Source organism: Canis lupus, chromosome 11 (assembly GCF_048164855.1).
Source record: "Canis lupus baileyi chromosome 11, mCanLup2.hap1, whole genome shotgun sequence".
In the NCBI taxonomy this organism is placed as follows: Eukaryota; Metazoa; Chordata; class Mammalia; order Carnivora; family Canidae; genus Canis; species Canis lupus.
This window is the reverse complement of record NC_132848.1, coordinates 28,764,350-28,775,512: the sequence shown is the minus strand read 5'-3', so window position 1 is coordinate 28,775,512 and position 11,163 is coordinate 28,764,350. Positions and strand designations below refer to the sequence as shown.

Below are 11,163 nucleotides of genomic sequence, written 5' to 3'. Positions count from 1 at the left end.
GAGTCTCGCCTCGCCGCCCGCCGCTCCCCACCCTTCCCCGGGCGTCGGCGCCGTTCCGGGGCGGCGACCCGGCCTGCGGCTGCCCTCGCCGGGCTCCCCACCCTTTCCCTTCTGTGGGCCGGGCTTCTCGAGCCGAGCGCTTTGCAGAACCCGGACTAGCTACTCCTGCGTTGGCCGTTTTATGTTTGTCTAACGCGCTGTTCACCAGGTGATTTCAGAGAAACTTACTGGTGCGGTCGGGCGTAAGCTGCCTTGGTTAGCGGGCCCGGCCGCCTCGCACTTCCCTGGGAGCGCTGAGGGTAAGTGCCTCGCCTGGAGTCACATTTCAGGCGGAGTGGAGAGTCCTGTCTCAGTGCCTTGGTGTCGAATTTCGGTGCACTACCCACAGACCACTGTCCTCTCGCCCTGGTCTCACGGTGGCTGACTTAGAACTTTACTCTGGATTTTCTCAAGGTATCTTGGGTGTCAGGAAGGTAAACACCCGGTCCCGCGGGGACTTTCCCCCCCTTTTACCTACCTCTAGGTCACATGGGAGGCATCATCCACCCTAGGTGCCCTTCTTTGGGATTTTTTGTTCAGGAAAAACAGTAAGATTACATAATTCAGGCATTTCTCTAACCTTGCTAGGACTCGACTCTAAGACCATTACACTTACCGCAGTTACCACTTTAACACACTCTTGAGTGCTTACCACACGCTTGGGAGTCCTGCCCTAATCCAGACTTTAGAATTATCTTAAAGTTTTGTAATTTGTAAGCCACCTAAGGTTGCGGTTATATTTTCCTAAGATTAGTTAATGGAGGCTTGCAAACACTGTTCATTTCCTGCTAACTGCCTTGAGATAGCTGCTGCCTTTTTTTTTTCCCCCAGAGGAGACAACTGAAGCTCAGAGTGGTTAATTATCTTGTTTGAGGTCACACAGCTACGAAGTAGTAGACTCAGGATTTGAACCTGAGATCTAACTTGTCTTCGGAAAGAGGTTGTAAAAATGGGAAGGGAATTTCTTTCTCAAGATGTAATTTTAAGATTTCTCTGTTCAAGAAGTACCTACTCTTGAGAGTATGTTTTGTGAACTAGTCCTATAGTGAGGACATGTTTTTTAGTCTACCGATAGGTGTCAGCACATACTGTACTTGAGCTCTTTCTGGAAGAGCCAGTTGGTCATATGGTAAATACCAATTATTCTAGAGGACTAAAGCTTGATATTTGGCTTTTCTGCCAAATCAAGATTTTAATGTTTTTTAAGTATCTCATAGAGGGATATATAGGATAGTGGTGAGCGATTTAGTCAGAAAAGGGGGCAGACCCAGTGGCTCAGCGGTTTAGCGCCGCCTTCGGCCCAGGGTGTGATCCTGGAGACCTGGAATCGAGTCCCATGTCGGGCTCCCTGCATGGAGCCTGCTTCTCCCTCTGCCTGTGTCTCTGCCTCTCTCTCTCTCTCTCTCTCTCTCTCTCTGTGTGTGTGTCTCTATGAATAAATAAATAAAATCTTAAAAAAAAAAAAGGAAAGGGAAAAAATGCATTCGAGGAGATCTTATCAAGACCTTTGGAGTTGAATGACTTTTTGTCCCAGATTCCCAGCTGTGCTGGTGTACATAAGACTTGATCATAAAAAAGAGAGAGAGATTTGTAGTTGTTAACAGGAGCAAGCAGAGTTTTTTTTTTTTTTTTTTTTTCAGGTGGATCCCTGAAACTGAAGGCCATTTTGAACTCTAACTCTTATCAAATCCTGTGTTCCAAACTCTAATTCTTGGATATGTTACCATCTCAATGGCTGCTCTTTAAAAAAAAAAAAGATTTAATTCATTTATTCATGAGCGATAGCGAGAAGCACAGACATAGGCAGAGGGAGAAGCAGGCTCCCTGCGGGGAGCCGGAAGCTGGACTTGATCCCAGGACCTGGAGATCAGGACCTGAGCCAAAGGTAGACGCTAAACCACTGAACCACCCGGTTGCCCCAATGGCTGCTTTTTCTTGATTGCTGCTTGGGACGAGTGCCCAAGGCCGGCATTATGTGACTTTTTGCTAATCCCTCATTTTTATTTTTTATTACTATTTTTAAGATTTTATTTACTTATTCATGAGAGATACAGAGAGAGAGGCAGAGACACAGGCAGAGGGAGAAGCAGGCTCCATGCAGGGAGCCCGATATGGGACTCGATCCCGGGTCTCCAAGGTCATGCCCTGGGTTGAAGGCGGCGCTAAACCGCTGAGCCACCGAGACTGCCCTAATCCCTCATTTTATCAAGCTTTTCAGACTTTTGAGACAGGGAGAGACACCTAAAACGTGCTGATGGTATTGTGGACTGGGACTAATACAACTGATGATACTCTGGAAAAATCATCCATAGGAAACTCTCCTAACAGACCCAGATCTTAGCTTCGCAGTTCACAAATGTGGTGAGGTACTTTTGGCTTGTATTTTAGCTGGTTGCCTCTTTTTGGACTTGTAATTGCTCTCACTGCAGAGGCAGTGAATGGAGAATTCTCCCTAAGGTCAGCGTTTAATTAATTTCCCTCGCTCTGGCTGCTATAGTACTCCAGGCATCGATCCTTCTATTAAGATTGCGTGGAGGTTGCCAGCGCTTTGGACCTCGGTCTTCCAGGGACTGCCGGGAGTCACCGAGTAGGGAGGTGGGAGGGGCCTTGTGCGGTTTACTATCTGGGTGGGCGGTGGCCCGAGGCGCGGGCCCTGTGTGCTGACTAGATTGGGCCTTGCCCCTGTCCATCATCGGAAGGCTGTCCGTGCGGACTGTTTTGCAGTAAGATTTGGAAACTGAACACTGCCTATGGAAAGGAGGGAAGTAAGGGGCGGTGAGGGTAAACGTTGTGTGTATTTCCCCACTCATTGGATGGCTGCCGTGTCAGTCAAACCCTGCCCAGCTCTCGTTGGCTGGAAGGCTCCGGGCAGGTAGCGTGGCCGCGGTGCTGCCCCCTCCCGAGCTGCGAACGAGGCGTGTGACGTCTCAGAGATTTGTTGTTGGGGTTTGGGCCTCATTAATTATTCATTAGGTACTTGAAAGGGCCGCAGTGATTGGTGGCTGAGAGGCCTGGTCGATTGTTTCTTACCTAGAAATACGTGTCATCGTCTACGCGGCTGGAGAAGTTTCGCGTAAATTATCCGAAGAGGGCCGGGGCGGGGCCGCGCATAGATTAGGCAAATGCGCCGAGGAGGGAGGGGAGGCCGGCTACGAATTAGCCTAAGTTATTAAAGATGGCGGCGGAGCGGAGTCGCTCCCCGATGGATTCGCCGGTCCCGGCCTCTATGTTCGCCCCCGAGCCCAGCTCCCCGGGGGCGGCCAGGGCCGCGGCGGCTGCTGCCCGGCTCCACGGCGCCTTCGACTCGGACTGCAGTGAAGACGGGGAGGCGCTCAACGGCGAGCCGGAGCTGGACCTCACCAGCAAGGTAGGCCCGGCCGCCGCCGGCGGCTGAGGGGACCGGGCGGGCGCTGAGGGGACAGGGCGGCGGGCCGAGCCGTCTCCAGAGCGACGGCGCCGGCGGGGGCGGGAGGGGCCGAGCCCGCCCACCTGCCGGTGGCGGGACGCGTCCGGGCTCCCGGCGAGGGGCGGCCCCCGAAGGCCGAGCCCCGGCGTCCTCCCCCGGCGGCGCCGACCCGGCCTCCCGCCGTCCGCCTCCCGCCGAGATCACAGCCCCCCGGCTCCGCCACGTGGAACCGGGGCGCCCGACGCCGACGCCCGCGGCGCCCTGCTCGGCTGCCGGCCCTCGGCCGTGCCGCCTGCGCCGAGACCTGGGTGGTCCTCTCCCGGCGCTGGCCGCGGCGGCTCAGGAGGCTGGGCGGGAGCAGGAAGGCGGCGGGGCTCTTCCTGGTGTCGGCGAGGAGCCGGAAAGTAGTTGGCCAGTCCCGGAGAGGGGGTCTGAGGAATCCCTTCCCAAACCAAAACTGAAAGACGAGCAGGACGCAGAATCTCGTCACAGCAGGAGTGGAACCTCATGTTGTATGAATGAAATAATGAAGGACCTCTTAATCGGGGCCGCCGAGCTTGTGAGAAGGTAGGCGGGAAGCAAGGGCTCGGCTTCTGCTTGGCGCTGTAAGGATGGCAAAGTAAGTGTAAGATGTGGCTGGTGTCTTGAAGGTGCTTAAGCGTCGCGAAAGGAAAGAATGCCAACTTGGGAGTCCGACAGGGCTGGGTTCCCTAACCTGCCACTTAAAAACTTAAAAAGGCTCTGTGACCTTGGCAAAGTTTCTTAACCTCTTAGTTCCCCAACTCCAACATTTTTAAAGTACAGATAAACTTTTTTTTTTTTTAAATGTATATGACGTGTTTAGAAAAACAAAACCCAAACAGGCCCAAGATGGGGTCATTTGCCCCTTAGATTACAAACCAGGCCTCGTAGCTTCCCCCTCTCCCAGGAGTGAAGGTTTTTGGTCAGCACTAGTAAGATAGTCTGCCGGATAAGCCCTCCTGTCTTTCACAAAGGGAAGGTAACCTTGCCTGAAATTATCCTTTTTTTTTTTCTTTTGCTAATAACCTTGTCTCACCCCCTTTTTGCCTATAAAGTCTTTCATTTTTGTATAGCTACTTGGAACTCCTTTTCCTTGCTCAATAAGATGCTGCCTGATTGATGAATTTAGAATAAAGCCAATTAGATGCTAAAATGTACCCACTTGAATTTTGTTTTCTAACAGACATGTAGTACAGTGCTCTGATACATACTACTCAGTGAATGTTTGAAATGAACTGAATAACTGATAATTCCCTGTGCAGATTAAATAGCAGCTGATGGAAGAAGATAGAACACCAACAGGTACCTCCTACCTGTTGTTGGATAGTTACAGTAAAAGATGTTTGTGAAGCATTGAAAACATTTGTGATTTTTCAACATCTCTGGTGGCAAAACTGCCTTAAGAAACTTAACCCAAATGAGAGAACTTGCCTTGCAACCTGAGTGGCCAAGTTTTGACTCTTCTTTCCCTCTAGTGTCATTTGCCTACTTAGAAACCAGCTGTCTGCATTATTACAGTTTTCCTGTCTGACAACTCTACTGCCACAATGAGAATGGCCAACCTCAAAGAGAGGCATGATCAGAGGAAATGTGTGAGGTGATGTGACATGATGCAAAAGACCCAGACAGACAGCACCTAGGTTACAAGTACAAGCCCTAATGAGTCAACTCAGGAAACTGTAAGAAACACACTTGATTCAAGAGCAAATGAATTGGATGTCAATTCATGGTCAAGGTGCTGAAGAATCCTGAAAACACAGTGGGAAATTGCAAGGCAGAGATGCAAAGAGATTAGTACCTTCATTTCCTGACCAACTTATTTAATGTTCCAGGATAGAGAAATGTTACTTCATCACATAGTTGGGGAAGTCCTCCTCATGGTTTTAAAGTTGAGAAGCTATATGTATATAAATTTTGATGATATTAAAAAGAAGAACTGACGATGTGGAGGGGGAGAAGGGGTGTGTTGAATAGATTGCTTCCTGAGTAAAAAAAGACTAGAAGCTGTAAGTTTATACACTTGCTATAATTAGCTATGGAGACCGAAAGTTCTGAGAGCTTTCAAAGGGAGAAACAATTAGTGGTCTCTAGTGGCTAGTTTCATCCAAGAAGGTTTTTCTAGGAATGATTGGGTGAAGGAAACTAATTTCCACTTATTGAGCTGTGGACTAGACGCATTGCAGGTTATCTTACTTGGCCTGGACAATGTCTTTAGGACGCAAGTAGTATAAGCTCTATTTGTAGATTGAAAAATTGAGACTCAGGTTAAGTTCTTTGTCCAAGGCTCCACACAAGTAGTCAGAGGATGGAATATGACACACCTATCAGTAAATGGCTTCCCCAAAGAAGTAGTTCACATTTTAATATTATTGGCAGAAATTTGCAAAATGATGGTGCTAATACCCATCTTAGCGGTAATGGTGTTTTGTTGATGAAAATGAGTCTTGCAGCAGCTTTAACTGCCAATTCCTAAGTAATCAAGTTAGCGAAGGCAACATGGAACAGAATTCTTTGGTTATGATAAGAACAATTGGCCACAGGGGGAGGGCATGGCAGTGTATAAGATCTCTGTCCTGTGAACTGCAAGCTGCAAGTGGAAGACTTTTACATGTAGGTAATAAAGCAGTGCTCATCAGTTTCTGCCCACAGTCCAGATTCCCAGTCATTATGGGTCCTGTGCCTCATGTTAAGCAGCAGGAAGCAGGCTCCTCACACCCTCTTTTCTGTGGGTTGCGGTTCAGACATACTCATTTTAATACATCATATAACTCAAATTATAGAAGGCTTAGGCTCAAAGTCTATTTCTGGAGGGGCAGAGAGGGCATGAGGGGGCTGTGTAGCTAGTTTAGATCAAGGTGTGGTGGGATTCGGTCAGGGTCTTTGGTCAGGCTATTGATCTACTTTGGCTGTGGTGCTCTTCTAGTAAGTGTGGTCTTAAGGCTTTTGGTTTCTCTTCTAGCTGGTTCTAGTGAGCCCTACATCAGAGCAGTATGACAGCCTACTTCGGCAGATGTGGGAGAGGATGGACGAGGGATGCGGAGAGACCATATATGTCATTGGGCAGGGATCAGGTGAGCATAGTTTTCCTTTTACTTTATTTTTAAAAAACTATTTAGAGCACATTTTCCCTCTTTTATTGACTTCCTGTTCATGTGTCTCAGTTGCAGTGATTATTTAGTTTCTGCAGAACTGTTTGGGAGGACATAAAAGTACAAAATGATAATGCTAATTCCCACCTTAGTGGTCATGATATGCTTGACTTCAAAGATTCACTTTCCAGGCGGTTTTACAGATGCTTCTTTTCTATCTCCAGTAGTCTGAATTTGCATAAAGGGACATTTGCACAGAACAAGGAAATTTCTTAACTCAGGTAATAGAGCAAGTCACAGTTAGGTCTACAATTAAGCCTTCCTTGGACAGCTCTAAATTTTCCCTCTCTAGGCCTGATTTACAGATTCCTTTGCTACATATTGCCTGTTTCGCAAAGAACCTTTGTGATTCTTCTTTATGTCTACAGGAAAAGGACACACAAAATTTCTGTCTTCAGCAAGGCTACCTTGCCTTAGACCACAGTGACCATTCAATGTGTATAGCTGTGATAACAGAAGTCCTCTTTTTCTCTCTCTGAGATCCTTTCAGACGTGTAGCCTTGTTATCATTCTGGAAGGGGCTGATTAATGTCCTCCAACATGCTTATTCCGTTGTAATGGGGCCCACTGTTTTAGAGGAAGGCAGTCCTCACTGTAGATTGTATCTTGAGCTTTTGTTTTGGGGGTTTGGGTTTTTTGTTGTTGTTGCTGCTGTTGTTGTTGTTGTTCCTAGTTTATGTCCTCAATACAAGGCCTACTTACTCTTGCTTCATTATAACATTACCTTTGCTGAAATGGCAGCTGGGCTTGTTAACAATTTTGAATTCAGCTACCAACAGAACTTGTTTCTGTCATCTTTGTAGGAAGCCCTGGTAGGCCTTGATGCATCTTTAAAGGAATAGTTCTTTGCTGAACATAGGTTTTGTAAAGGCAGGTAATAATTCTTTTTAGTCTAAAATGGAGAAAATCTGGAAATCATTCTTTAACTGTTGACATATATCTATTAAGTATCTTCTATGGGAAAAAAAAATTATCTTCTATGGGCTTGATACTGTTGCAAGGTACTTCTGGATACTTATAATCTATTCTCTGCCCCAGAAAGAAAGATAGCATATACATAGATAACTTCAGTAGAAAACAGTATTTGGAAATGCTGCAAGACTGGCACATAGAAGGGCTTGATGTCCAAATACTGCTATGTCTTCCTTTGAAATGCTTCTCCTATCTATCCCTTCCATTCCATCCTTGCTGTCACCTTCCCATTTCGGGTCTTATCACTTTAAAGAAAGCTTGGTCAGAGAGATAGGCAAACTGAGAGGTTGCCTTGCCAAGAAAGGGAGGAAATTGGTCAGCATTGTCAAGTGCTAGAGATAGCAAAGAGAGTCAGGTTCAGAAAAAAACGTGACTAGAAGATTGTTGGTAGCCTTTTGAAAGCTTGTGTTCAGGTGCACATCTGGCCTGCTGTAATAGGATGAACCACCCCAAGGCCACTTCTTGCTTGTAGAATTGAAGAAACCATATCTAGATCAGTTTTGACAAGTGTTGGGACTGTTCTTTGATGATCTAGATTCTTAAGACCCCACCTCTTCCCCCTCATTCTTTAATGTGGACTCTTAGCGAATTTTACCATGCCTTGGCAACCCACAACTAATTAATCCTCCAATGGCAAAGCATAGGAAAATGTCATATATTCATTATTACATTTCCTACACACCCAGGCATTATCTTTGCATCTACCAATTGGGCACTATTACGTTCGTAGTGACTCCTTCCTGCTGGAATTCTTGAGAGGGAGAAAGAGATCATAACTAGTTAAACAAGTTGAACATCAAATAAGGGACTAAACCAGACACAAGGCCCCCAGGGGTCAGCTTAATTACTGACTTCCTGTATAGGTGCTTCACCTCTTTGTCACTTCCTTCATCTGTAAAATGGGGATAATTACTTCCCCACCTTACCTCAGAGAGATTTGTATGGATAAGTTACGTGTTAAAAAATTCTAAGCACAAAAAAAAAAAAAAAAAAAAAAATTCTAAGCAGAGTAATGTGCTCTTTAAGTATACATTCCAGGGACGCCGGGGTAGCTCAGTGGTTGAGCATCTGCCTTCGGCTCAGGGTGTGATCCTGGGGTCTCAGGATCAAGTCCTGCATCGCGCTCCCTGCATGGAGCCTGCTCCTCCCTCTGCCTGTGTCTCTGCCTCTCTCTCGGTGGGTCTCTCATGAATAAATAAATAAAATCTTTAAAAAAAAAACAAACAAGTATACATTCCTAATTTTAAAAGAAGGCAGTCTGGTCTGATAGTTCAGGGTCTGGAGCCTGGTGGGTCTGCATTTGCCTCTTGGCTCTTTTTGTTGTTTTAAAATGGGGTTAATAATAGAATCTGGGCAGCCCGGTGGCTCAGTGGTTTAGCGCCGCCTTCAGCCCGGGGCGTGATCCTGGAGACTCGGGTTCGAGTCTCACCTCAGGCTTCCTGCATGGAGCCTGTTTCTCCCTCTGCCTGTGTCTCTGCCTCTCTCTCTCTCTCTCTCTGTGACTATCATAAATAAATTAAAAAAAAAAAAAGGTAATAGAATTTATCCCATGATGTCATGGTGAAGATTAATGCTCTATATACGGTAACCATATAAACGTTACCTAGTGTTAGTAATTGCAGTAATAATTTTTTAAGGATTCCAGGTTATAGTTGATTTACCATGAGGTTTCTTTCAAGAACCACCTTGTTCATTTTTCATATTAAGTCATGGCTTTCTGAGAGCCAGCTACTGTATTAAAGATTCAGAGAACATAGGAAGTATGTTAGATCATTGTGGGGGAGTCAGGAAGGGCATCAAAAAGGAGGTGCCCCTTGAATTGATACTAAAGGGTTAATAGGAGTTTTCCAGGTAAATGGAGGCGGTAACGAGTGAGCAGAGAAAGCCACATGCACAAAGGCACAGAGGCATTGGTTATTATGGGATATTTGGTGGACCAAGAGGGGTTCTATTTAAGTCTTTAACAGATTTAACAAATTGTTTAACAGTTGTTTATCTTAGAGAATGAGTGCATGTTCACGTAGGGGTGAGGTGGGGAGAGAGGAGATAGAGAATCTCAAAGATTATACTGCTGCTGAATGTGAAGCCTGACCCAGGGGCTCGATCTCACAACCCCAAGGTCATGACCTGATCTGAAATCAAGAATTGGACAGACACTTAACTGACTGAACCACCCATGTGCCCCTAAAAGTGATTCTGTAAAGTGGGAGTATAGAATGTGAGGTTGGGAGTGTCAAGAGGGTAGGCTGGACAGATCACAGAGCCCAGATCTTGATGGTTTTTGAATACCCTATCAAAGAGTTAAGACTTTTATCCTAAAAGCATGTTGAGCAGGAGAGTATGTACAGAAAAGGTAAATCAAATGGCAGGACAGAAATCTGATTAGCTTTGGACATGGCTGAATATGTGGCCTTAGGTAATTGGGCCTCTGCAGCTTTTCTCCTTGGCCTTTGTCTCCACTCCTACAGAGTGAGGAATGCCGTGCCTGCTGGAGAAGGGTAATAGGACTGGGAGCATTTTCTAGGAGCTCTGGATAGACATTCGTGATTGCCCCCTTGTTTGGAACAGGACCTGAAAGCCTTTTGTTGTAACAGAAACAGGGAAAGTTGGCTAGAACTTGGGGGTCTGGCAAGAATGGCAAGATGAGCAGACTGTCTCTTAGGAACACTTTCCACAAGCCCTTCTCTAACTAGAAGATTTCCAGAGCTCAGTTGGCCATGCATTTGGAAACTCTTCAGCCAAACTGCTCCCTCTTTGTTCATTTGTTTTGCATTTCGCAAATATTTGAGGACTTGATGGAGGAAAACCACCGTCATGGGGCACCTAGGGAATGTTTGAGCTGTACCCTGTCCTCAAGATGTTTATGTATAGTGGAGGAATATATGCATCCAAAACATTGTTCCACAAGGGATAGTATGTGGTGCTGATGGGCTTTCTAGGGTAGGAAATACATAAGCAAAGGTGTAGAGGAAGTGCAGGGAACATGGGGGATTGTGACTGGGTCACTTGCACTGGGACAATACTAAAGAAGGGGGTGTGGGATAAATGGAAGAGGCCTTTAACTAATTGGAACTGGATGCTGCTGGGCTGGGGGATCCTTTCCAAAGCTTTGGGTTGGAAGTGAAAACGTCAGAACTATGCCTGGATTAGGAGCGTAAGCTTGTGTGTATGCAGGATGGGCTGCAGGGAATAGAGCCTGGGTACACTGAGACCAGCCAGGGGTCTTGGAGTGATTGAGCCGGGACAAGGCCTGAATCAGGCTGGCGGCACCAAATTGGCAACAAGAGAGCAGGGACAAGGACAGAAGGGTGAGGCCTAAAACTAGAATCAGCAGGACTGGAGGGATGAGTGTTAAGCTTGGGACTGGGAGGATGGTGGTATCATCAAAAGTAGGGAAGGGAAGGGAAGAACTGGTGGGTTACAAAGAGGAGCCCTTGCCAGAGGAAAAGGCTCTAGGTTTGGAATCAGAAGACCCAAGCTCACACAGCCCCTTGATCCTCTATTGACTCTGAGCCCTCTCTAAATTCTGTTTATCCCACTGCTAAATGGGAACAGTAATGCTTACTCCTTAGGATT

At 46.6% G+C, this 11,163-nt stretch overlaps 1 protein-coding gene across 11 annotated transcripts in view; it reads left to right on the top strand.

The window, feature by feature from the left end:
* The first annotated feature begins 68 nt into the window (after window positions 1-68).
* Window positions 69-11,163, top strand: part of GTPBP1 (GTP binding protein 1) — a 30,202-nt gene continuing 19,107 nt past the window's right edge. For 2 of the 11 annotated variants that reach the window (XM_072843938.1, XM_072843934.1), the window contains exons 1-2: window positions 69-299; window positions 6,426-6,537. In XM_072843938.1, coding sequence (XP_072700039.1) covers window positions 6,477-6,537 — 61 coding nt within the window. In that variant the 5' untranslated portion in view covers window positions 69-299; window positions 6,426-6,476. Of the gene's footprint in view, window positions 300-2,213; window positions 3,407-3,814; window positions 4,065-5,039; window positions 5,064-6,425; window positions 6,538-11,163 lie in introns of those variants that run through there. The other 9 variants (XR_012039228.1, XM_072843931.1, XM_072843930.1 and 6 more) reach the window with 8 other exon arrangements.